General features: G+C 53.1%; 4 protein-coding genes across 10 annotated transcripts; 3 read left to right on the plus strand and 1 right to left on the minus strand.

Moving 5' to 3' along the window:
* The first annotated feature begins 11 nt into the window (after positions 1 to 11).
* ARL16 (ADP ribosylation factor like GTPase 16) lies at positions 12 to 6,123 on the plus strand. Of its 3 annotated transcripts, none has more exons than XM_043905212.1 (5): positions 12 to 96; positions 249 to 307; positions 768 to 881; positions 1,458 to 1,588; positions 1,734 to 6,123. In XM_043905212.1, the coding sequence occupies exons 1-5, from the start codon at positions 12 to 14 to the stop codon at positions 1,903 to 1,905; spliced, it is 561 nt and encodes a 186-aa protein (XP_043761147.1). In that variant the 3' UTR covers positions 1,906 to 6,123. The 3 variants fall into 3 exon arrangements, with proteins under 3 accessions (XP_043761147.1, XP_043761148.1, XP_043761150.1); XM_043905213.1 differs by having other exon boundaries at positions 1,458 to 1,573; XM_043905215.1 differs by lacking the exon at positions 768 to 881.
* Positions 6,124 to 11,452: 5,329 nt separating this feature from the next.
* CCDC137 (coiled-coil domain containing 137) lies at positions 11,453 to 16,908 on the minus strand. Of its 2 annotated transcripts, XM_043905217.1 has the most exons (6): positions 16,715 to 16,908; positions 16,192 to 16,325; positions 14,514 to 14,736; positions 13,156 to 13,238; positions 12,956 to 13,035; positions 11,453 to 12,784 (listed from the first exon to the last, which is right to left on the minus strand). In XM_043905217.1, exons 1-6 carry the CDS (start codon positions 16,849 to 16,851, stop codon positions 12,569 to 12,571), a joined length of 873 nt encoding a protein of 290 aa, XP_043761152.1. In that variant the 5' UTR covers positions 16,852 to 16,908; the 3' UTR covers positions 11,453 to 12,568. The 2 variants fall into 2 exon arrangements, with proteins under 2 accessions (XP_043761152.1, XP_043761151.1); XM_043905216.1 differs by lacking the exon at positions 12,956 to 13,035 and having other exon boundaries at positions 16,715 to 16,900.
* Positions 16,909 to 16,972: 64 nt separating this feature from the next.
* OXLD1 (oxidoreductase like domain containing 1) lies at positions 16,973 to 19,329 on the plus strand. Its single transcript, XM_043905218.1, has 2 exons — positions 16,973 to 17,103; positions 17,908 to 19,329. The coding sequence occupies exons 1-2, from the start codon at positions 17,044 to 17,046 to the stop codon at positions 18,307 to 18,309; spliced, it is 462 nt and encodes a 153-aa protein (XP_043761153.1). The 5' UTR covers positions 16,973 to 17,043; the 3' UTR covers positions 18,310 to 19,329.
* PDE6G (phosphodiesterase 6G) lies at positions 16,975 to 23,339 on the plus strand. 4 transcript variants are annotated; one of them, XM_043905219.1, is made up of 4 exons: positions 16,975 to 17,103; positions 21,545 to 21,788; positions 22,228 to 22,268; positions 22,732 to 23,339. In XM_043905219.1, exons 2-4 carry the CDS (start codon positions 21,643 to 21,645, stop codon positions 22,806 to 22,808), a joined length of 264 nt encoding a protein of 87 aa, XP_043761154.1. In that variant the 5' UTR covers positions 16,975 to 17,103; positions 21,545 to 21,642; the 3' UTR covers positions 22,809 to 23,339. The 4 variants fall into 4 exon arrangements, with proteins under 4 accessions (XP_043761154.1, XP_043761155.1, XP_043761156.1 ...); XM_043905220.1 differs by having other exon boundaries at positions 16,991 to 17,103; positions 21,528 to 21,788; positions 22,732 to 23,333; XM_043905221.1 differs by having other exon boundaries at positions 17,025 to 17,107; positions 21,528 to 21,788; positions 22,732 to 23,333.
* Positions 23,340 to 23,349: the final 10 nt, after the last annotated feature.

The raw sequence follows: 23,349 nt of genomic DNA on the forward strand, positions 1-23,349 counted from the left end.
CGGAGCTAAGGATGTCGAGTGGAGCGGGAAGCGGGATGTGTCTCCTACTGGGGGCCACGGGGGTGGGGAAGACGCTGTTGGTGAAACGCCTGCAGACTATCCTTCCGCGCTGGGCGGTGGGGAAAGGGGGTCCGGAGGGGCGTGGGGATCCGAGGGGTGCTGATGGCGAGCGGGGCGGGGGCCGGGGGGCGGGGCCCGGCCGGCGCGCCCTCCTTGGCCCCACTCAAGAGTCCTTGACTGCCTCGCACAGCTGAGCTCCCGAGATGGGAAGGGCGACCTGGGCGATCCGCCCCTGACGCGGCCCACGGTAGGCCTCCTGCAGGTTTAGGAGAAGCGGATCCCCTTGCGATTAGCAGAGCTTTGGGTTCCTTTAAATGGAAGCTGGGGTCTGACTGGTGGGTGTGTTCAAGACACCTTTCGGGAGGTGGTGGGTGTCATCGCGGTGAGCCTGGCTCCGCCGGGACAGAGTCGCAGGGCATCCGGAGCCGCCTGCCCCTCACCACTGGTCAGAGTTTGCTGCTCCCCGCACAGTGCGAATCCCTCTGGTAGGTGTTGGTCCCCCCGGCCACAGCCAGCCCTGTGGGTCCTGCACCCCGGGGAGCATCTTTAGACCTCCTCCCTTGTGGCTTCTACCTTAGAGCCTAAACACTTGAGAAGACTTATGTTGGTGGTTAGGTCGCAGTGTAAAGGGCTGGGCACATTGCTCTCCAGGAGCTGCCCGTGGGAAAGCGCTTGAGGTGGTCTCTACATCCCGGTTTTTTCCACAGGTGGGTACCAACTTAACGGACATTGTGGCTCAAAAAAAGATCACCATCCGGGAGCTGGGGGGCTGCATGGGCCCCATCTGGTCCAGTTACTATGGAAACTGTCATTCTCTCCTGGTAGGTCCTAGTCTTTTGCCCGTCCTTTGGGGAAGAAAGTCCCCATTGCAGGGTTGTCTAGTCCCCAGTTTCACTTTGTGTGGGATAGAATTTGGGTTCGCAGGCAGCTATGCTAGTCAAGGAAACATGGCCCAGGCCAGAACTGCTTCCTTCTGGGACTCCAGCTGCTCCCTAATGCTGCTGCTCCCAGGCAAACGTGAAACCTCACCGAAGGGTTGCTGAAGACAGTATTTCTTCTGTGCAGATAACTGTGTCATCCACTCACTGTCTTATTGTTCTGGGTATGTTTGTATGTTTTATGTTTTAGTTATGTATGCCCTGGTTCATCCCATCCTGGCAAGATCTATGCCCCAAATTCTGGGGCACTTCCTTGTAAAAGTAACGGCTGCACAGGTAGAGTGACTTCCGTGTGGGTGGAAACAAATAACACTGGTGATTCTTGCATAGCTCGCTCCCCTCTGCTTTTCCTGAAGCCTTCCTTGCTCTTCCTGAGCCAGGCTTGTGATGTGAATAGAGATTTGGCAAGGATGGTATTTCATCCCAGGGGGGCCCTAATCTCCATTCACTTCTTTCCAGTTCATGGTGGATGCCTCTAACCCCACCCAGCTCTCGGCATCTTGTGTACAGCTCCTGGGTCTCCTATCGGCCGAAGAACTTGCAGAAGCATCAGTTCTGATTCTCTTCAATAAAATGTACGTGTCTGAGAGGTGAGCGGGAGTGCAGGTGTGCCCCAGGGTGGAGCTCCTATAGAGGATAGCCAAGAGGGTGGCTCATTGCGGGGTGGGAGGGGTACGGTGATGGCTAGGATGGGCTTCTGGCAGCCTGCTCTGATACATGCTGCTTTCACTCCAGTGACCTGCCCTGTTACATGACCATAGAAGAGATGAAGTCGTTAATCAGGCTCCCGGACCTCATTGCTTGCGCCAAGCAGAACATCACCACCGTAGAAATCAGTGCCCGGAAAGGCACTGGCTTGTCAGACGTGCTGCGCTGGCTCCAGGACACCCACAGAACCAATGGCTGACTGCAGGGTGGAGAAGCATGGCCGGCCTGCTCTGCGGCAAGAAGGCAGAGGTGGCACTGCTTGGCCACCGGCCGTCTGTTGCTTTTTATAAAAGCAGGCTAAGCCCTGGAAGACGGGGTTCTGTGCTGAGTTGCCGTGATGGATAAATGAGTCACCCAGGTTACAGAAACTCCTGATTCCTGCTCTCTGGCTCCAGGGTTGGGAGAGGAGGAGAGGCCTCCCAGGTGGCTTGTGTCCTGTACCATTCTGGGATGGTTTTAGGGGAATTGTTCCCCTCTCCCCAGGAGATCTGCTTTCCCAACTGTGATATAAGCTCTAACCTGTAAAGTTTCTGGTACCCTAATGGTGGGATACCTCACAGACAATGTCAGGTACATGAGTCAGTGTGGTAGGAAAAACCAGGCTTTGGGTTAGAAACAGTAAACATTTACTACCCAGAGGTGCCTCAGTGGTGAGGGGCCCCACAGGTAGGCCAGGGTAGAGAGGGGCTCTGATGGGGTATGGGAGGTGCTGGTGAGCTCTTGGCCAGACCCTCAGGCCACAGTTCCCCCATGGCCCACTGTGTTCTCTCAGCTAAGAGATCTTGTAGGAAACACCTACATCTATTGCTTGGTGCATCTGTATCCTAGGGCCCCTGTAATGAATCACCATAAACGGTGGCTTGCAGCAACATAAACCTAACAGTCATAGGACTGGAAGCCAAAAGTCTGAAATTGAGGTATCAGCAGGGGTGAGCGTTTTGGAGACTCCAAGGGAGAATCCATTCCTTGCTGTGGTTGCTGCGTGGTGTCCTTGGTTTGTGGCTTGCAGGACTTGGATCCCTGACTCTGTCTTTTTTTGTTTTTTATTATTTATTTTTTTGGTTGCGCTGGGTCTTTGTTGCTGCGTGAGGGCTTTCTCTAGTTGCAGAGAGCTGGGGCTACTCTGCCTTGCAGCGCATGGGCTTCTTGTTGCGGTGGCTTCTCTTGTTGCGGCAGCTTCTCTTGTTGCGGCAGATTCTCTTGTTGCGGCAGCTTCTCTTGTGGGCTTCCCTGGTGGCTCAGACGGTCAAGAATCTCCCTGTAATACAGGAGACCTGGGTTCAGTCCCTGAGTTGGGAAAATCCCCTGGAGAAAAGAATGGCAACCCACTCCAGTATTCTTGCCTGGAGAATTCCATGGATAGAGGAGCCTGGGGGCTACAGTCCATCAGGTCCCAAAGAGTTGGACATGACTGAGTGACTAATACTTTGACTTTTCTCTTGTCGCAGAGCACGGGGTCTAGGGTGCAGGCTTCTAGGGTGTAGTTGTTGAACTCGGCCTTGGTTGCTCCATGGCATGTGGCATCTTCCCAGACCAGGGATTGAATCCATGTTCCCCACATAGACAGGCAGAGTCTTACCCACTGTACCAGCAGGGACATTCTCTGCCTCTGTCTTCACATGATCTTTTCTTCATATGAGGATGTAACAGTGGTAAAGAATCAGACTGCCAGTACAGGAATTGCAAGAGACACAGGTTTGATCCCTGGGTCAGAACAATCCTCTGGAGTAAGAAATGGCAACCCACTCCAGTATTGTTGCCTGGAAAAGTCTATGGAGAGAGGAGCCTAGCAGGCTACAGCCCATGGGGTTGCAAAGAATCGACACAACTGAGCAGCTGAGCCCAAACAAGGGCCCACCTTAATCCAGATTGAGCTCATCTCAAAATCCACAGTCACATGTACAAAGATTGTTTTTCCAAATCAGGTCCTCTTTGTAGGTTCTGGGGGTTACAACTTGGGCATACCTTTGAGGCCGCTATTAAGCCTGCTGCAGTCTGGTAAGAAATCCTCTGCTTCTGAGTGTGGTTGTGTGTTTCCTACAATACCTTCCTCTGTCTTAGCTGGTGGTCTAGCTCACTGGGCTCCAAGGGCCTTTGGAAGGCCTGCATGGCCCCCTTTAGCCTTGTGGGGACCCAAGGCCCCAACACCCTGGGATTTCTCTAGGGCAAGAACAGTTCACACTGGCCTGCCTTGGCCACCCAGGTGGTTGTGCCTTGGCCTCACCCACTCTGGTCCCAGGGCCAGATGTCCAGGCCCAGAGGGGACAGGCAGGGGGCTCGGTACAACACTCCAGGAGAGTGGGCTGAGGGGTCTGGGCTCCAAGTTGACCTACATCCTCAGCCTGCTTGTTTCCCCAGTTGCTCTGAGAAGCAGTTCTCAGATGGAGTAAATATGCTCTGTGAAGAGGCCCTGGGGTTGGGCAAGCCATCCTGAAGAATCTTAAAGACAGCCTTCCCAAGACCTGGAGGAGAGAATAGCTGGTTTTTGGAGGGAGCTGCTGGCTGACCGAGTCAGTCTGAGGCCATAGAAGAGTGCTTTGCAGTGTTTGTAACACCTGAACATGGGCGCGATGGAGGTTTGGAGCCCCACTGGGGACCATTCTGTGACTGTGTACCCAGGAAGGCATGCTGGCCACTCAGAACCCATCTTCCCTTCTGGGATGGAGCAAGGTTCTGAGCTGTTCTGCTGTCTGGAACCTGAGAATCTGGTGAGGGGCTGGTCATTCTCCCTGGAGAATGTGCCTCCTGTGCACACTCCCCACTCGCCCAGATTGCAGGGTGAGCTTCTGAATGCTGGGGTCCCACTAGGCCCCAACACGACCCCCCAAGGTTGGCCATCGGAGGAGCCCATCCATTCTCAGTGTTCTTCCCACTCTGCTTTCTCAGAATCACCTACAGAGCTCATCGATGCAATGGACCCTGGACCTCCCGAGTCCATGTGGATGCCACAGGGCTCCCTGAAGTCAGTACTGAGTTCTCAAAAGTGCTGATCCTGCCATCTGGTGTCCTCATTCCCAGACTGGCTGGGGGGGTGGGTGGGCAAGTGGGCAAGAGTCCCCCAGGTATCAGCCAAGGACTGTAGCAAAGACTGCCTCCTCCTGGCTGCCATGCTAAGAGCAGGCCTGGAACACTAGTGCCATCACTAATATATTTTTTGTATACATTATACTTGTATGAAATATAAATATATAACAATATGTTTAAGATAATTTAGTTGCCCACCTGTTAAAAATGAGTAAAATAAAATATTTTTTAAATATCAGTAAAGTTAGATAATTTAATGAATCGTGACTTTCATTCACAAAGTGATGGTTTTTAATATTCAGGAGTAAACTGTCAAGAAATGTGTAAGACATAGATGAAGCAGACCACAAACTAGCAGCAAGAAACAAGATTTACATACACAGTAGTTCTTAACTGGGACAGTCTGGCCACCAGTGGATACTCTGGAAATATTTTGGATGATACAGCTGGGGGTGGGGGCTGTGATCCAGCATCTATGTGTATCTATTAATACAAAAATAGAGAACAGGAGAAAGAGAGAATGACATTTATTTTAAAGAACTAGCTCATGTCATTGTGGAGGCCGGCAAGTCCACAATTGGCAGGATGCGCAGCAGGCTATTGAAGTGGGTTGATGGTATGTTTCTAGTCTGAAGGCCGTCTGCTGGCAGAGCCTTCTTTGTGCGGGTGAGGTCAGTCTTCTATTATTAAGGTCTTAACTGAAGTCCACCTGTATTATGGAAGGTAATCTGCTTTACGCATAAAGTCTACTGATGTAAATGTTAATCGCGTCTAAAAAACACCTTCACAGAAACATCTAGAATAATATCTGTCCATCGGTGGACATTACAGTGAGTTCCTTGGTCTAAAGAAGTGATGGTCAGCTGCCCAAACTGGTGCAAAATCTTCTGTTGTGATTTCATAGTACTCTGAGCATTTGCATCTTCCACCAGGGCGGCAAAGCACAGTCCAGAGTTGGCATCTCTTCATGTCAGAACCCCTTGTAGCCCTGGGCTTCTGGCATCAGTCTGACCTGCCCCCTTTGCTCCCCCTGCCCACCAGTGCACCTGGCACATGAACTTCCATGGTCTCAGTGTCTCACGTTGGCAGACAGAACAATTGTTATCAGCATTTTGGACCTCAGAGGGCGCAGATGCTGTGTATTCCAGTTCTAGACCACCACAATAAAGCAAGTTTCATAATAAAGTCAGCCACACAAATATTTTAGTTCCCCAGTGTGTAAGTTTGAAATATTTTGAAAATTGCCAAAATGTGACAGACAGACATGAAGAGCAAATGCTTTTGGAAAAATGACACCTATAGAACTTGCTTGATACAGTTATCACACACCTTCAATTTGTTTAAAAAAAGTTATCTGTGAAGCATAATAAAATGAGGCCTGCCTATTTGTCTACATTCAGCCCATCTCAGTGTTGCTACAGCACCCGTGTCCACAGATTTCATGGACCCAGGTAGTCATCTCATGGGAGCACATGGGGATATCTTTGTTCCAGTCACCTTCCAAACCTGGAAAGGGGTTCTTCTGATAGGCACCAACATGTCCCACTCTAACGCACCCCTCAAATGGGTCACCACTGATTTCCATGGGACTGTGCCCCAAATGGACATCCTTAAATAGGCCACTGCCCTCCTGCCTGACCATATGGCCAGGCCATTGGCCACTACCCTAGTCAGTAAAAACTCAAAACCTGGGGGCTTCGACAGCTCAGTTCTTCATCAGTGCTAGGAAAAATGCATGTAATTTAGCCCAAACAAGCTGGTCCTTTTTAACCTTTTTCAGTCAGTCTCCATCTGCTGGTCTTTACATAGAAGCTTTCCAAACAAAATGCTGTCCATTCAACTTGGAACTGCCATTCACAAAGTGAACAGCTCTTTGTTGGTCAGTTGAGAGCAGTTTGTAGGGCACTGTCCAAGTGACTCCCAAGTAGACCCCAGCACCTCCTCATGTGGTTCCAGGGTCCGCCCCGGGTGAAAAGAGGCTTCCTGCATCTCCTTGTGTTCTGCAGGCAGCTTGGTCTGTGTAAACCATTTCCACTTCCATGTTAATATGGAACCCTTCTGGGCACTGCCACCTGCATTAGAGTGTTTCTCTGACATCGGCCTAGACATCACAGCTATTGGAGCTTAAGATCACTTTATATCCTTCAGTCACTGGGGCAGCTTCAGTTACTGTCAGGTGGCAAGGTGGTAAACCCCCCTCAAGTGGAAGTTCTCCCATCCAAAGTCCCAGCAGCTGCCGCTAGGGGGGTGCTCACAGGTTCTTGCCCTCCACACAGGGCCACCATGGCACCCCAGCTTCTACCCCACACTGGGTTCAGCCACCCTTCAGTTCAGTTCAGTTGCTCAGTCATGTTCAACTCTTTGCAACCCCATGGACTGCAGCACGCCAGGCCTCCCTGTCCGTCACCAACTCCCAGAGTTTACTCAAACTCATATCCATTGAGTCAGTGATGCCATCCAACCATCTCATCCTGTCGTTCCCTTCCACCTTCAATCTTTTGCAGCATCGGTCTTTTTCAGCCACCCTTACTGGTTCCCATTTAGCATGTCCCGAAGGGCAGTTATATGCCTTCTGTTTTTGTAAGATGAGGTGCAAGACTGCACAACTGCCCTCAGAAGCCAACTGCAAGCCCAGGTTGTTACCTCTGCTCTTGACCGACAGCTGGGCTATAAATCAGGTTCCCAGGACCGCCCTCCTCAAGTTCAACGGATATGCTAGAGTGGCTCACAGAACTCAGAGACACAGTTTACCAGATCACTGGTTATAAAAGAAAATGACTCAGCCAGATGGAAGAGAGCCCCAGAACAAGGTATGGGGAAAGGGCAGAGTTCCCATGCCCCCTCCAGTGAACACTCCCTACGTTGCCATGTTTATCGACCTGAAAGTTCTCTAAACTCTGCCCTTTGGGTTTTATAATTGATTGAATCATTAATTCAACTTCCAGGCCCTCTCCCCTCCCTGGAGTTTGGGCAGTTGGAGGTAATGGGCACTGAAAAGTTCTAACCCTCTAATCACGCTGGTTCTCTTGGCAGCCAGCCCCGATGTTTAGGTGGGGTCCAAAACCCAACTCACTCACCTAACAAGAGACATCTTTGTTGCTTTAATCAGAAAATTCCAAGGGTTTTAGGAGTTCTGTGCCAGAAATAAGGATGAAGACCAAATGTATATTATACATAAATCACACCATCACAAGTCGATTCCAAATTGTTTTTCAGGAGAATGCTGGTCTCCCTGTGGATAACAAATTCACTAGGGTGGCCTTAACTCTGTTCATTAACAGGCCAAACCAGGACTTTCTTGGTTAAGAGAACTAGGACAGAATGGGAAACTGTCCTCTGAAGATGTAGTTAACTTGGCAAACCGATTAGCCTGCACCCTAGGTGATTCTACTAAGAAAAAAACCCAAACATTAAAATCCTTAATATATCAGTTCAACAGATAAGAGTCCCCTAAGCAAGTCCTCCCAGCCTTCATCATTATTGTAAGAAGCCAGGACACTGAAAGAAAGGCTTCGAGAAACCAAAGCGCTCTGGGCATCTTCAGTCACCCAGTCCATCTTTCTAGGGTCCTCCCACTTCTCAGTGATAGGACTCCAGGAAATCAGTTTTTCCAAGTCTCCCTCTTAATTGCTTCAGAGAAACAACTCTCCAGACTGGGAATGAATTTCTATACTGGAGCTACATTCTCAATGCTCAACCCCAGTACTATTGAACAGTCCCTGCCTTAGAGCTCGATTCCCAATTGTGGAGGTCTCCAATAAACCTCAGCAAATCAAGAAAAAAAGATACTGAACCCACAACACTCAGTGCTCTTCCAACAGGAATGAACAGCTCATGCCCTTACACCAGACTGGTGGTGATAAAGTGAGGGGGCAGGTGAATACACTGTTTAAAGTGCTGGATATTGTGAATCTGAACACCAGCATGCAGACTTCAGTGTTGCTTTCCCAAGTAATGAATTTTCAGCAGACAATATCAGGCTAATATCATGCAGCATTATGTGGGAAGATATTGGATCCAGGGTTGGTGTCACATTCCAAAAACGCAATCCAGAAAACTGTCCACATGGCTCCCTCCCAGACGCTCCAAGTTGCCTGACAGACCATTCGAGGTTTGGCAAGTGGGTTTCACAGGGCTGCCCACCATCTCATGGGTGTAATTCTTGGTAACGATTGGCAGGGCTTCCCCGGTGACTCAGTGCTGAAGGACCCTGCCTATGCTGGAGACGCGGCTTCCATCCCTTGGTTGGGAAGATCCTCTGAAGAAGGAAATGGCAACCCACTCCAGTATTCTTGCCCAGGAAATCTCATGGACAGAGGAGCCTAGGGGGCTGCAGTCCCTGAGGCTGCAGAGAGTCAGACACGACTTAACGACCAAACAGCAATGATGATTTGCATGTTTCTTCATTGGACTGAAGCTTTTCCACACAGCCAGGCCACTGCCTCCTCTGTGGCTTGGATACCATTGGAAAGGAACACATTTTGAACTTCATAGAGATTGAGGAACCCACTTGATTGGTCAAGTGCTATACAAGTCTGTGCCATTTGGCCAGTTCTCATCAAAACCTCCTTAGGTCAGAGCAAGTGTCAATGAGCACATAATCACAAATTGTGCAGCCCAACAACTATCACTTGACTCATCACCTAAAGTAATTTCAGACAGCTACATAGACTTTGATTTCATACTTAATGAATAAGGAAGCATTTGTCCGATAGCAAATACTACTACTACTACTTGGATAAACACCTTTGGAGAAGGAGAAACTCAATTACACAAGATGAGGGAACAAGCACAAATTTCACCTGACTCTCCTTGGCCCTTTGATTTATTCAGCTACCTTCAGGTCCTGGGTCATGGTTTAGAACCATCATACAAGCTCGCTGTCATATTATTACTTTTACATTCTGCTTTGCATAGTTTTGGTTTTTTGTTTGTTTGTTTTTTCCCCATGCTGCATAGCTTGCATGATCTTAGTTCCTCAACCAGGGATTGAACTTGGGCTCTTGGCAGGGAAAGTGCAGAGTCCTAACCACTGAACCACCAGGAATTCCCTATTTTAAAACTTTGTACATGTTGCTTGTCAACACCCTGCAGAAATGCACACTAAATAGAATGACATTGACTCAGTGCCTTGAGATGCTGCTTATGCTCGTATCTTCCTCACAAGATACGATTTTAAGAGGGAAAATGGCTGAGTTTCTCCTTTTACTTTCCTTACTACTCAAACGTGGCCTCACTCAGTTTCTATCACTATGCACTTTCCCTCTGACGTGGCATACAATGTCCACGCAAGGTCCTGGGATTGAGGGACAAAACACAATTGCACTAAAACTGATCAGTAATGGTCTCAAGGAAAGACCTGGATCAAAAGCGAGGGGGGAATGTGGAAATGAGCAAAGGAAAGCTCAATCAGAATAGGGTCGGGAAGCTCTGAAGGGAAGGCTCTCACGCATGCGTTCCTCAGCACCACAGCTCACAGACCCAGCGGGAAGGAAGATTTTCCCTGACTCAGAAATAAGCTACTCATTGCAGTCAATGGAAAACCAGAGCCCCCCTAACTTCCCCCTCAGTTCAGTTCAGTTCAGTTGCTCAGTCATGTCCGACTCTTTGTGACCCCATGGACTGCAGCATACCAGGCTTCCCTGCCCATCACCAACTTCAGGAGCTTCCTAAGAGTCATGTCCATCGAGTTGGTGAGGCCATCCAACCATCCCACCCTCTGTCGTCCCCTTCTCTTCCTGCCTTCAATCTTCCCCAGAATCAGGGTCTTTTCTAAATGAGCCAGTTCTTCACATCAGGTGGCCAAAGTATTGGAGCTTCAGCTTCAGCATCAGTCCTTCTAATGAATATTCAGGACTGATTTCCTTTAGGATTGAGTGGTTTGATCTCCTTGAAGTTCAAGGGACTCTCAAGAGGCTTTTCCAACACCACAGTTCAAAAGCATTAATTCCTCCTAAAACCTAGTAAAAGCTGACTTTCCCTTTGTCTCCTCCAACTTGCCACACAATTTGCTTGTTTTGAATTGAAATTCTGATTCCAATAAACTCATTTTGGCCAAAGATCTTATTTCATGCTCAGAGTTAACACCCTTAACCCAGGCTGGATGTCCTGATGGCTGATCCTACCTGGGTTCTGTCTCTAGAGGTGACCCGAATCTGGGCTTTGTTCCTGAGGGGTGATGCCCAGCTTGGGGGCCTATCTAAGGGATGACCCCAGCCTGGTCACCATTGCTGTTGGGTTAGGTTGGGCCTGGTGATATCTCAGATGGTAAAGCCAGCTAAGCCAACTTGACCAGTTTTATGAGACTGACGCCCTGCCTACTGCGCTAAGGAGGCAGATCAACTTGACCAGTTTTAAAGGCACTCTGACAAGGGTCTAAGGAAATATAATTTCCACATTTCTTGTGACCAAGGGCAAACTTCCTTCACCACGACCTGTTTCCTCATTCCCACGTTCATACCGTACTTGCAGTGCGTCCAGGAAACACCAGTGTTTCTCAGCAGCCCCACCTCACCCATTGCTCTCATGGCCCTGCCTATCTCAGAAGCTGATTGTAAGGATGCCAGCACTGAACAAGAGATGCGCTGCCCGCCCCGACTGCCGTGTGACGGGGGGTGAGTCCTGGCTACTGCAGCCAGCCAGCACCTGGCCGCCCCGTGCAAGGGCTGAGGCCACCCACCATGCAGAAACACACCCCAGAGAGTGACAGCCCTGATTCCAGGTACAGCTTCCAGAACTTCAATCTTTTAATTCAAAAATAAACTTCACTGCATAAAATACAAACTTGGGGAAGAGCAAAACAGATCCCATACCATTCCACACTCATCATTCTCTAGGGCCGCCCTGGCCAGTGCTGAGGCCTAGCACTGACTGAGCTGCCCAGGCCATCTTTGCTGGCTAGAGGAGCCTGAGCTGTAGAGAGCAAGACAGCCCAGTGGCTGTCAACCTCCAACAGGGCTATGAGCAGCCTGACCCTGTCCCTCCATGTTAAACTGTTAGCAGCCTGTAAGCCACATCCCCATGCTCTCACTTATATCCCACACCTGAGCAGGAGGATAAACCCAGGTGCTCCGTCCTTTGGCGCCCGTGTGAGGTTCAAACCCTGCCAGGCCCTGCCCTTAGCAGGAACTTACATGGCCCCTCTGATCGCAAGAGAACCCTGGGCTGGGCTCCTGTCCGTGCTGTCTAGCCACTCTAGACCTGCTGGAGAGCCCCGCCATGTCCTCCCCAGAGGCCTTGATGACATAAGGACTCAGCCTCCCCAACCTCAGTGTGGGTGGCTCAGTCTTCACACCCCAACATAAGCTGGGGTGGCTCCACCTATCCTGCGGGGACCGTGGTGACAGTGGTCTGGTGGCCTAGATGCTGACCCCCCGCCCCTGCTCCACGCCAGCCTGCTGTCTGGCTTTGGCTCCAGCCGTGTGGCTCTGTCAAATCCGGTAGAGCCTCGCTTATAGTCAGCAGTGTCTACAATTCACTGGCATTTAGGGACAAGATTATGGGATTGGCCCTCCCTAAAGTGGCCCTGGGTTGTGTCTCAGCCTGGACCTGTGTGTTCAGAACAAAGCTGCATGTGACGCTAGGCTCAAGGAAACGACGCTGACTGTATCTCACCCAGGTGGTGGCTCCATCTATGGGGGCTCAGGAGACAGACAATGCTCTGTGCGAGATATGGGTCCAGCGGATGGTCACTCCTGAAAGAGCAGTCTCTAGGGAGAAAAAACAGGAGCCCGCTCCCCCACCTGAGTCCCAGACTATGTTCTGGGAAAGGACTCTTGACTGTAGGCCATCTGCTTGTCCAGCTCCAGCCCAGGTGCAGCAGCTCTGGTCCCTCGTCATCACAGCTGCGTCTCTGGCTTCTTCCCGGGAGCGAGGTGGGGTGGCTGTGGCGACTGAGTCCCCTGCCGCTGCAGTCTCTTTAGCGCCCTGTAGGCGCTCACGGCCCGCTCCCTCTCCTCCGCCACGATCCTCTGTCTGGCCAGTGAGGTGGTCAGAGGCTGGGACACACCACCAGGGCTTAAAAGCTTCTTCAGCATCAGTGATTTCTTGCCAGGCTGAAGAACAGAGAGAGGGAGGCTGAGCCACAGGTTTGGGAAGGAGGGGAGGTTAAGGAAGGGTCTAGGTCAGTCCAAAAGTCAGTCCGTGAGAACATGGCACTCTCCTATGTGCCCTGGACCCGGCAGCATCAAGGGGCGAAACTGGCCACTCCCTGAACCCCTGCTTACCTGGTCCCTACTCAGGCTCATCCTGGGCTTGGCGGTCAGCTCTGGGGGCTGCAGCGCAACCTCACCAAACTTTACCGCGTCTGGAGGGGCAGAGGAGCACAGCTGAGGCCTGCTGCCCACACAAACCCTGCAGCCCGGGCACCCAGATCCACTGTTAGCCCACCCACTGACCCCGACACAACTGCTTCCGGAAAAGCTACCTTGGAGCAGCTCCTGCTCTAGCCTCTCTGCTGCCTTCTCCTCCCTCCTCTGCCGGGCCTTGTCCAGTCGCCGCTTCTGGAACCTGGGAAGAGAGCACAGTGCTGCTCTTACTCGTAAACCCTCGGTTCAGGGGACTCAGGAAGAGGGAGAGGTCACCCCTGCCCACGAGGGATGCTCTATGGCAGACCCCAGGGGGCTTCCTCCAAACCCCACGACCCATAGAGAGCACTCCTGAACCCAGCAGACCCTCCCAAAGTTCTAAGTCAAGGGTCCTCAGCATCAGTACTCCTGGAGCCATGTGACAATGTCTAGAGATGTCCTGGGCTGTTACAATGTGTGTGTGGGGGGTGCTCCTGGCACCTCATGGGTGGAGGCCAGGCATGCTGCTCACTGTCCTACAGGGCACGAACAGCAGCCCCCGCCCCCAACCAGAGAATCACCTGCCCCAAGTGTCAACCGTGCTGCTGTGTCTCAAGGGCCCTGCACAGTAGCATGTGTGACATGTCTCCTTACTGTTACCGGTCTCTTTATAGCTTTAGAGAAATTTCTTTTTTTCTTTCTTTTTAAATTAAGGCCACGCCACATGGCATGCAGGATCTCAGGTCCCCCAAGCAGTGATGGAACTCATGCCCCTTGCAGTGGCAGCACTTGGCTGCCCAGGAAGTCCCTGCTTTCAGAGAAATTTCTGATGAAAGCCTGGCTTGGTTCATGACAAAAGTTTCAGTAGAGGCAGAAACACATCTCAAAAAGCATTTGTTTGCTGGAACCTCTGCCCCAGCCCCCACCCACAGGCTCAAGAAGGTAGTACATAGTTTGTGTCGTAGACTTCTCCAGGGCTGAGAGTAGGGATGGGCAGCTGGTGGTAGGCTTCCTCCTGGTGCCAGTATCTCCACCAGGAAGCTGAGTCTGAGAGGTCACAGAACTTGTCCAAATGACACAGCCTCAGGCTCTCAAATTTTCTGGGGGCTGGAAAGGTCAATCCTGGAAACTGACTTCTGTGGGGCAGGCACAGTTCCCTGGTGGTTTGCAAGCACTCCTGGGAAGGAGCCTCACCTTTTTTCTACTTCCCTACAACGACTGGCCTGGAGGGGACAGCTAACCCTCGCTTGGCTCCTGGATCCCTTGATGCTTTCCACAGAGAGGTACAGACAAAGCCAGGCCTTCAGAGTTCTATGGGTTCAGAGCCTCCCAGGTCAAGAGGCTGAGGTGCAGAGAAAAACACCCACTGACACCAGGTCCTGCTTGCTCTGACTCACGGGGTGGGGAGGGTGCCCCTTGGCAACAAGATGCTGTCAATGCAGAAGACATTCGAGGAACCCCACAGCCTTGCCTCCCAGCCCCTCCAGCCCCCACTCACGCTTTCTTCCGCTCCGACTTCTCCTTCTTGGGAGCCACCTGCACCTCGGGCTGCCGGTTGGCCTGGTTCTTGCTGAGGAATAGCACGTGCTGGGCCTCCTGTTCCATGCGCCGGACATAGGCCCTGTTGGACTCCCACTTCCTCTGCTTGAATTTGGGTACGGCAATGTCCGGTTCCCCTCCCTTTGCTTCCTTCTCCAATGTCTTACTGAAGGCTGCCTGGGCTGAGGACAAAAGGGAGACCTCAGAGAGGACAGTGATGAAGGTGGGGAGGACTGGGTGGTGCTGGGCTGATCGCCCATGTTCATCTCTCTTCTCCAGCCCACAGAAAGGGAAGAGCAGACTCACATGGGAACTAAACAATTTCTAAGATGCCAGCTGGGGGCACCCTGGGGTGGCATCCCCACAGTTCACTGGCACACACCAAAGACGTCCTCTGCAGCTCAGCTGAAAAAAGTGACGTGACCTTAAGTGTCCATCACTAGGTGACTGGCTGAATGAATCCCCTTATGTTCATCCAGAGGTGTCACTGCACAAATGTTGAGGAGAGCTTCGTGGAGTTATGGGGAAGGGCGTGGAAAGATCTACAAAATCCACTGGAAGGGAAAACCCAGGACACCAAACAATATACAGAATGAAAGTATAGCTTTTATTAATATGTGAAAAGTGAAATATGCATAAGACTAACATGTGAATAACTAAAATAGGCATAACATTTCCCCTGGGGATGTAAAAAAGAAGATGAACAGTGGCTTCTTTTAGGGGCAGGGAACAGGATTCAAAGACGCCTCATCTTATACCTTTCAGCACTGATTTCACCAAGTACATAAGTTTATATTTTTTAAAATAATTTAAACCCCCAAAAGTGCTGACTCTATAGGGCATGGTTCAGAATGTGCCATCATCCATCTGGGTCAGTGACCTCCTCTACCCCTCTGCTTCCTCAATTCTTTACTTCACTATTGATTTGGCAGCCATCTAACCCCCAATAAAAAGACTAAGGTTTACAAAGAAATGACAAAATAGCATTGCTGCAAAATCAGTGTCATGTTTAGGAACACATACACCTATAAGTGTACATGCAACACAAACACTCTGGACCCAATTCCCCCAGCATCCAGGGAGAGACTGACAGGTGGGCACACTACCTGGCCTTGGGGAAAGGGGTGGGGGTGGCGGTGGTGGGGAAATGAGCTTCCCAGGGGGTCTGATCAACTCCCTCCATAACCTCTGGAAACCATCCACTTCTCTCCACCATGACTTCTGCACTCTGGTCCAAGGAACCATCATCATAGTATCGCTGGCCTGCAGTGTTCTCTCACCCCTCAATCCTTACATAGAGACCTTTTTCTTCAAGTAAATCTGAACTGACTGTCCCCTCTGATGTATCTCCACTACTCTTGGGGGGCGATGGTGAAATCAACACTTCCATCTTAGCCCATGAGGCCCCAGGGGCTCCTTTTGGAGCCTCACCTGAAACCACCTTGTCACCTGCTGCCACCTGCCACTCTGGCCCTGGTGACACCAGCCTTCAGTCAGCCTTCCACACGCTCCTGCACCGTCTGAACTGCTGGGGCCTGGCAGATTTCTTCTGCCTGAAACACCACTGAATACTTGTGCAATTAAGTGGATTCAAACACATAAGGCTTTATGGCCACCCAGCATAAGCCTGCAATTACCCTCTTTCTTCCTCTTCTTGTTACTGATAGGATTTTTCATCTCTTGCCGGCTCCTCATAATCTCTCGCAACCTGAAAGGAATTTCCTGTTCATCCTGGTTCTTGGGCTTGCAATTCACTTTCTTCTTTTCTTTGCTGTGAAGGAGAACACAGGGGTGAGACAGGTCTCAAGTGGTGCATAAACACAATCAGAGAAACCGAAGCTCAGCCTAGAAGAAGAAACTTCGCAGGCTAACCTGGCCGCTGTCGTGCGTGCCGGTCAAGAAAGCACGACCTCGTCCTAGCCCGCCCGGAGACAGTCCCTGGACCGGTCTCCCACAGTACCCTGAGTGGAAGGACCTGACTTCGTCCAGGATGACAAGACGGCGCCCGGAAGGTGACCTGTGCCACACCGGAGACTCCATCACGCCTCTGCCCACCCAGCTGATCCTCCCGGACGCCCACCGCCCGAACCCGGCAGCAAGTTGTGCCCTGCATGCGGAGGGGCGCCGAGGTGTCTTCAGGGCGGTGAGATCCGCACCCACCTGCGCGGTCCCGGCCATGGCGCCGAGCGCTGCTTCCCCAACTCTTGCTGCCTCCGGCGCTGCGGTCGCCCTGGTCTCCCAAACCCCGCCGTTCCCGCCGACTCCACCGCCGCCACTCCGCGCCGGAGTCCAGCCATCTGCACGCACGGGGTTCACAGGAGAAGTCACTTCCGCACTCCCGCGCGGTCCCGCCCTACTCCCGCCACTTCCGCTTCCTGCGCCCATCAACTCCCTGACGCTATACAGCTCCTTGACGGGTCGGGATTGGCCAGAGCGGCCGCCTTTCACGGCCGCCTGCAGCGCGTGCGCAGTGAGCCAGGCCGCGGGCAATGCTGCTGAGAAGGGTAGCTGGGGGAGGCCGCGCGGTGGCTGCCGCTACCCTCGGCGGGGCAAGTACAAGCGGGGACGGGGACGGGATGTGTTCGGGAGGCTGGGCCCCATAGAGGCCGAGGAGCCCCGCTCTTCCCGCCGCTGATCAGAGCTCGGGGTGGTGCCGGCGGGTTCTGCGCTCGTTCCCCCCTCCCCGTCCAGTATCTGTTGAACAGCTACTGTGTGCAAGGCCTTAGGGGAAACCTCAGTGAATAGGAGATGATGCTCCTCGCTGGAGAAGTTAGAGAAATAAAATGTGGGCCTGTGTTCAGTGCCCTGGAGACAGAGCAAGGGGCCAGGGTTGGGGTTCCAGGTGGGGAGAAGGCTGTCCCCTGGACCTTGGGAATGACTTGGGCTTCTCCTGTGACAGAAGGAAGAGGGATGAAGGGCTGATGCGATTAGTCAGGATGGTCACGGGAGGGAAATGTGGCAGTACTGGTTGGAGAGGGAGAGGTGGCTGTTTGGGCTGGAGCTCACAAGCCTCCACCTCCGCCACAGTCCTGACCACCAGGCAAAGGCATCTTAGCTGGAGATACAGTCTCACCGCTCAGCATCTGCCTAGTGCCTGCCTACTGCCAGGCGTTGAACCCAGCCTCTCTCACGAACTTATGGGTCATCCTCATCCCAAGCGTCAGGTCCCTCTTACAAATGGGAAACTGAGTCTGAAGACGAAGTAACTTGTCTAAGGTCATACAGGAATTAAAGAAGCTGAGAAAGACATGGAGTCCCCTGCCAGTGACAGGAAGCCAAAGTTTGCCCAGAGCAGAAGGCAGGCAGGGCCTTACCAGCTTCCTAGAGACTCATGTGCTTATCTGCATCCTTAGGGGCCACTGTCCAGCTGGGACTGGTGCCAAAAGCTTCCTGGAGGCAGCAGCCTTCTTCGCAGGATCCAAGTCCTTGGAGCCCACAGAGAGTTTGGGAAGAACCATGTGGAAGTGGGGTCCCAAGCAGGTGCAGCGGGCACCGGGCAGCCCAAGTCCTCCCTGCCGGGTGGGGGCCCCTCAGGACCTCTGTACCCGCCACCACCTGAGCTCCAGCCACCCACCAACTGCTGCATGAGCGGCTGCCCCAACTGCGTGTGGGTAGAGTATGCAGACGCGCTGCTGCAGCACTACCAGGACGGCGGGGAGCGGGCCCTGGCCGCCCTGGAGGAGCACGTAACTGATGAGAACCTCAAGGCCTTCCTCCGGATGGAGATCCAGCTCCGCATTAGGAGTGGAGGCTGAGCCACCTGGCCAGACACCATTACCCCGACACTCTCCTCCTCGGGATCCTGCACAGCCGCCTTTATCCATGGCCCCTTCATGCGGCTGGTGCCGGCAGGAGTAGGAAGAGTTGTTTATTGACTTTGCCTGAGAATAAATACATTCTCTGTGGTGGTTAGATAGCAGGCTTTTGTGTCATCATCTGTAGGCTTATGTCATAAGTCATCATAGGTCCACAGGGCACCTAGAGCCTTCACCAACCCGTGAAGGTGAAAGTAAACCCGTTTCCTTGACTATTTAAGTGGCAGTGAGCCCAGGCGCCCCCTTCCATATCCCAGCGTCCCAGAAGTTTGACCCACAGGTCAGCTCTGGTTAATCTCAGTGGTACGGCAGAAGGAGGACCATCTGGCCCCTGAGGTGGCCATTAGCAAAGCTCTGGTAGGCACAAATACCCACAGATGACCTGGGAAGCATCCCATCCATCCAACTGCAGACTTCCAGGCTCTGATACCAGTGGCCTGGATGGACAGGGTTAAACGAATTTCTGCCTGTTTTATCTCCTCATTTAAGAGAAAAGCTAGGGTTGTGATCCAACTTCACTAAGGAGTTGAGCTGATAAAACAGGCCTTCCCAGGTAGAGGCCTTCAATGTAAAGCCAGCATTTCCCATGAAGGCAGATCTGTGGACCAAAGAATGAAACCACACAGCCACAAGACATGCTGCCGTACTAATGCCTGAGGATACACCCAGTAGTGCCAGCTATCTTGGCCAGCTAATCATGTCATCCAGAATCAGTTCTGGTTTTTTCAGAGAAACATGAGAGTAGCAATACATGTTTGTTACACTTTATGTCAGAGAGCATCTACTTCAGTCATGTCCTACAGATTTGAAAATGGCCCAGGAAGCGATTTCCCTGGAGACAAAAGCACAGCAGACCTTAGTGGGCCTGAGGCCCCTGAAGGGGTCTACAACATGGAGGTAGTTAATCTCAGAGATGTAGGAAGAAGTTTACTTTTTTTTCCTCAATAAAACATATTTGTGGGAAAAAAATGAAAGATTTTCTATGTGTATATGATCCTGGGGTTGATCTTTGTGAAATCCCAGGAGGAAGAAGCTAGGGGAAGGGGAGAGATGTAGAAAATGCACCACACGGTGGGAACAGCAAATACAAAGACCCTAGGGGTGGAAGAAGTTCCTTAGAGCACAGAGCAAAAGGGACAGATGAGAGGTGAGGCCAAAGAAGTGGATCAGGACCAGGCTACATGGCTTTGGGGGGCAGAAAGGGGTTCCTCAGCAGTCAGGACTGAAAGCGGAGAGAGGTCTGAGATGACAGCCAGTGCCATGTCATCTTTGCTTCAAAATGAGCAGCTTCAGGGACTTCCCTGGTGGTCCAGAGGTTAAGATTGCATACTTCTAATGCAGGGTCCCTGGGTTCAACTCCTGACCTGGGAACTAGATCTGACATGCCACAGCCAAAAGTTCCCGTGCTGCAGCTACAGATCTCACATGCCACAACTAAGCCCAGCACAGCAAACAAATATTTTTTTAAAACAAGCAGCTTCAGGAGAGGCTGGTTGTTCATGATCATATATCCCTTGTCTGCCCTGACCCTGTCCCCAGTTTGTCCTTCCCTTGATCGCACCTAAGCCCCTTCCCCCATCTTGGGGAATCCTCGGTAGTGCTACCCAACCCCACAATCTGATTAGTGTGGTGTCAGGCACAGTCCTAATCAGCTTACCCAGCTGCAGGATAAATGCCCAGCTGGCACCCTGCTGAGGGAGGCCTGCCACTTACACCCATGGTCCCCTGAGACCTGCCCCAGAACTTGGTGAGTAGCGACCTTCCCAGGTTGCCTTTCCTGGTGGCCACTTACCCAAGGGTGTTAGCGGGTATCTGCTCAGAGGATGGGGAGCTGGTGGGCTTTTCACTACCGTCCTGAGGTCTGGGTCTATGGGAGGCCACCCACTGCCCTGTTCAGAGAGGATGCCCAGCCTATCACGTCCTCTGCTCCCCATGTCAGATGGTGGTGCAGGCTGTCCCCCAGGCTAGCAATGGTCTTGGAGCCTCGGGCTACACACATTCAGCCAACCTAAATGGGCACAAGCCACAGGCCAGGCTGGGGCCAGGGCAGCTTGGGCAGCGGTTTCCATGGAGATAGCATCTGATAGTTGGAGCTCCATCAGGTCTCAGGACTGCCCACACCAGGCCCATGGCCTGGGACTGGGGAAGGGACTGGCTGGGCCCACAGTGCCTGAGCCGTGAGGAGTGGGTGTCATGGGGTTTGAGCCACCAGGGCCACCAGACCTGCTGCTGTCCACCTTGGACCCAGTGTAGATCTGGCCCCTGATCCCCGGTTCCTCTCAGGCTGATGCTGGTCCCAGCACAGAGGCCAAAACTTAGGGAGGGCAGGTCCACAGCGGGGCCTATCCAACTAGGTGCCCTGGTACTCAAGGCCAGGCCTTCCTCACTGGTCTTGATAGAACCACCTGTCCTTACCTCCCAGCTGGTCTCAGCCCTTAAACTCTAGCAGGCAGTGGGCAGTGGCCCCAGACGGAAGTCAGGCATTGCAGCCCACAAATGGGGGACAAGAAAAGGGGCCCCAAGAGGTGGTACCTGGGGCATCCATTGCCAGGGTAGCGGCTCCTGGCTGTGTCATGTACTTAGCCCCAGAACCTTCTGGGCTCACAGTGTTTCCTGAGAGATTAGAGTCTCCCTCTGGTGCTAATAGGCTTAAAGGAAGGTGAGCTTCCCCTGGCCAAGGTCACCAGGGCTTAGGGCACCCAGGGGGAGGCTCTGGGGGAGAGGAGGAAGGGAGGCCACCCCGTGCAGTGGGTTCAAGGACACCAGCAGGTGATGCTGGTGCCTAGTGAGTGGTGGCGGGTGGAGGGGTTGTGTTTACCAGCAGAGGGAAGACACTACTGGAGCCAAGGCTACACAGCCCAGTTGGGGGTTTCCTTGTGACACAGGCCCCTCCCCTGCCCTCCCATTTCTCAGGCTACTTTTAGGCACCATTGGGTATCTAACATGCCACCATAAATGAGGCTGAGTGTTCCACCCCAGAGATAGGGATGGGGAATGCAGAAGGGGGAAGCCATAAGGAGGGTGCACCTGGGGACCACCCAGCACTCTCACCCCCTGCCTGGTCCTCATTTGGGCCCCAGCTGCAGTTGGCAGAGGCTCCCTGGGTCAGGGGACTGCCATCCAAGTCCTGCTGGGGACCGGTGGGTCTCATATTGCAGGGTTTCCTCTGCTCCAGAGAGTTGAGACCTGTGAGGAAGGTCGGAAGCAGGAGGGCCCAGAACGTGAGGGAGTCCAGAAGCTGAAGGTCACTGCGGGATCTCTGCCAAACTGGCCATGAACCTGGAGCCACCCAAGGCCGAGATCCGCTCGGCCACCAGGGTGATGGGGGGACCCGTCACCCCCAGGAAAGGGCCTCCAAAATTTAAGCAGCGGCAAACCAGGCAGTTCAAGAGCAAGCCCCCCAAGAAAGGTGTCCAAGGGTAAGCAGAGCTGTGGGAGAGGTGGCTCTGAGAGGGGGGTGGAGGGCCCACCAGCTGTCCAGGAGGGAGGGGCGCTGCACTGCGGGCGGGGGGCTGGGTGGGGCCTCAGCCACCCTTTTCTCCTATCCTCCCATCCTCCTAAGTGTGTGGGGCGGTTCTCGGGGGCCTGAGCCAGCCTGTCTCAGGATCGCCATTCCCTGGGAACAGGAAGGGGGGGTTCCTGTCACCCTTTTTAGCTGTTATTGCTGAAAGGTCTGGAAAGCACACCCACCCACACCACCACCCAGACACTCAACCAGCACCCCACACACACAGCCCTGTCTGTACACACCCAGGATACACTCAGACACACCACATTCCCAGGAACCTGCAATCAAGTGCACGCACGCCGCCCCCTCCTCTCTTCCTGGTCACCGCCCTGACTGCTCTGTCCTTGCAGGTTTGGTGATGACATCCCTGGAATGGAAGGTCTGGGAACAGGTATGACAACCACAAGTGTCCACCCAGGTCCCCCCACTCACCCACCCCCCCAGAGTGCCCGGGGCCCAGCCCCCCGCCCCAGGCAGAGGGCACTTCCCCCTAGCTGTGCTTCATTCCCTTTCTCGACTGCAAGCTTCAGACACCACCCGAGTAGGGTCCTTCCTACTCAGTGGGTGCATGGAGAGGCTGGAAGGAACAAAGCTCTTGCTGTCCCAGTCCCCCAGCCCCCTCACCAGCAGCAAGACCCACCTTGCTCCGCCCCTCCTCCAGGCCTGAGGCACCCACTCTCTTCCTGGGAAGGGCACCCATTCAATACCCCTCAAAGGTGGTGTGTCCTGAGAGGAGGGCTCTACGCCCAAAGGACCTTGTACTCTCATCACTGGGGTGTGGACAACAGGGCCCAGAGGGCATGAAGGCACTGGGGGCCTTGGGACCCTCAACCTACTGCCCCCTTGTCCTGCAGACATCACCGTCATCTGCCCATGGGAGGCCTTCAACCACCTGGAGCTGCACGAGCTGGCCCAATACGGCATCATCTAGCCCTGGACCCCCACCCTCAGCCCCTCTACTCCGCTGCCTGCTCTGACCCCCTGCTTAAGATTCCTTTGAGGAGGGCTGGCCCCCTGGGAGGTCCAGAGTGTCTGGATTGTGTCTGGAGACCCTCACAGGGCGGCAGCCTTGAGCCTCCTGGATGCTAGTTACCAGGAGCCCACCACCTCCCTTCAGGACACCCTCTCGGGGCAGCCGGGCCCTGCTTAACTTCCGGAAACACTGGTCCACAGATCCTCTCCTCCCCAGGCTGGAAAGCTAGGGCAGGCCTCCCAGTGGTGTCTGCCACATCCCACCTCCTGCCACCTCCCACCACCACCCCTGCCCGTCTGGGGGTGAGGACGGGCTCCCCTCACTAGCCTTTCCCAGTTGAGGCCGTTGGGCCGGAGGTGGATGGCAGGAGTCCTGCAGGCGTCAGAGAATGAGAACCCTCTGGACCAGTCACACCAGTAGGAAGCTTCTCCTTTCCAACGTGGCCCATGCTTGCTGTCCTGTTTCAAATAAAGTTAGCCTTGCTCCCCACCTCTTGTCT

Source organism: Cervus elaphus, chromosome 5 (assembly GCF_910594005.1).
Source record: "Cervus elaphus chromosome 5, mCerEla1.1, whole genome shotgun sequence".
Classification (NCBI taxonomy): domain Eukaryota; kingdom Metazoa; phylum Chordata; class Mammalia; order Artiodactyla; family Cervidae; genus Cervus; species Cervus elaphus.

What these genes read in the sequence shown, in the direction of transcription:
- OXLD1 (XM_043905218.1), top strand. Translation starts at nt 17,044, where the DNA reads ATGCTGCTGAGAAGGGTAGCTGGGGGAGGCCGCGCGGTGGCTGCCGCT. An exon ending in CTGCCGCTACCCTCGGCGGG is followed by an intron (nt 17,104 to 17,907) that starts GCAAGTACAAGC and finishes CTGCATCCTTAG; the next exon opens with GGGCCACTGTCCAGCTGGGA.
- ARL16 (XM_043905212.1), top strand. Translation starts at nt 12, where the DNA reads ATGTCGAGTGGAGCGGGAAGCGGGATGTGTCTCCTACTGGGGGCCACG. An exon ending in GTTGGTGAAACGCCTGCAGA is followed by an intron (nt 97 to 248) that starts CTATCCTTCCGC and finishes ACTGCCTCGCAC; the next exon opens with AGCTGAGCTCCCGAGATGGG. An exon ending in CGCCCCTGACGCGGCCCACG is followed by an intron (nt 308 to 767) that starts GTAGGCCTCCTG and finishes TTTTTTCCACAG; the next exon opens with GTGGGTACCAACTTAACGGA.
- PDE6G (XM_043905219.1), top strand. Translation starts at nt 21,643, where the DNA reads ATGAACCTGGAGCCACCCAAGGCCGAGATCCGCTCGGCCACCAGGGTG. An exon ending in CCCAAGAAAGGTGTCCAAGG is followed by an intron (nt 21,789 to 22,227) that starts GTAAGCAGAGCT and finishes CTGTCCTTGCAG; the next exon opens with GTTTGGTGATGACATCCCTG. An exon ending in AATGGAAGGTCTGGGAACAG is followed by an intron (nt 22,269 to 22,731) that starts GTATGACAACCA and finishes CTTGTCCTGCAG; the next exon opens with ACATCACCGTCATCTGCCCA.
- CCDC137 (XM_043905216.1), bottom strand. Translation starts at nt 16,851, where the DNA reads ATGGCTGGACTCCGGCGCGGAGTGGCGGCGGTGGAGTCGGCGGGAACG. An exon ending in CCATGGCCGGGACCGCGCAG is followed by an intron (nt 16,326 to 16,714) that starts GTGGGTGCGGAT and finishes TCTCCTTCACAG; the next exon opens with CAAAGAAAAGAAGAAAGTGA. An exon ending in AAGTCGGAGCGGAAGAAAGC is followed by an intron (nt 13,239 to 14,513) that starts GTGAGTGGGGGC and finishes CTCTCTTCCCAG; the next exon opens with GTTCCAGAAGCGGCGACTGG.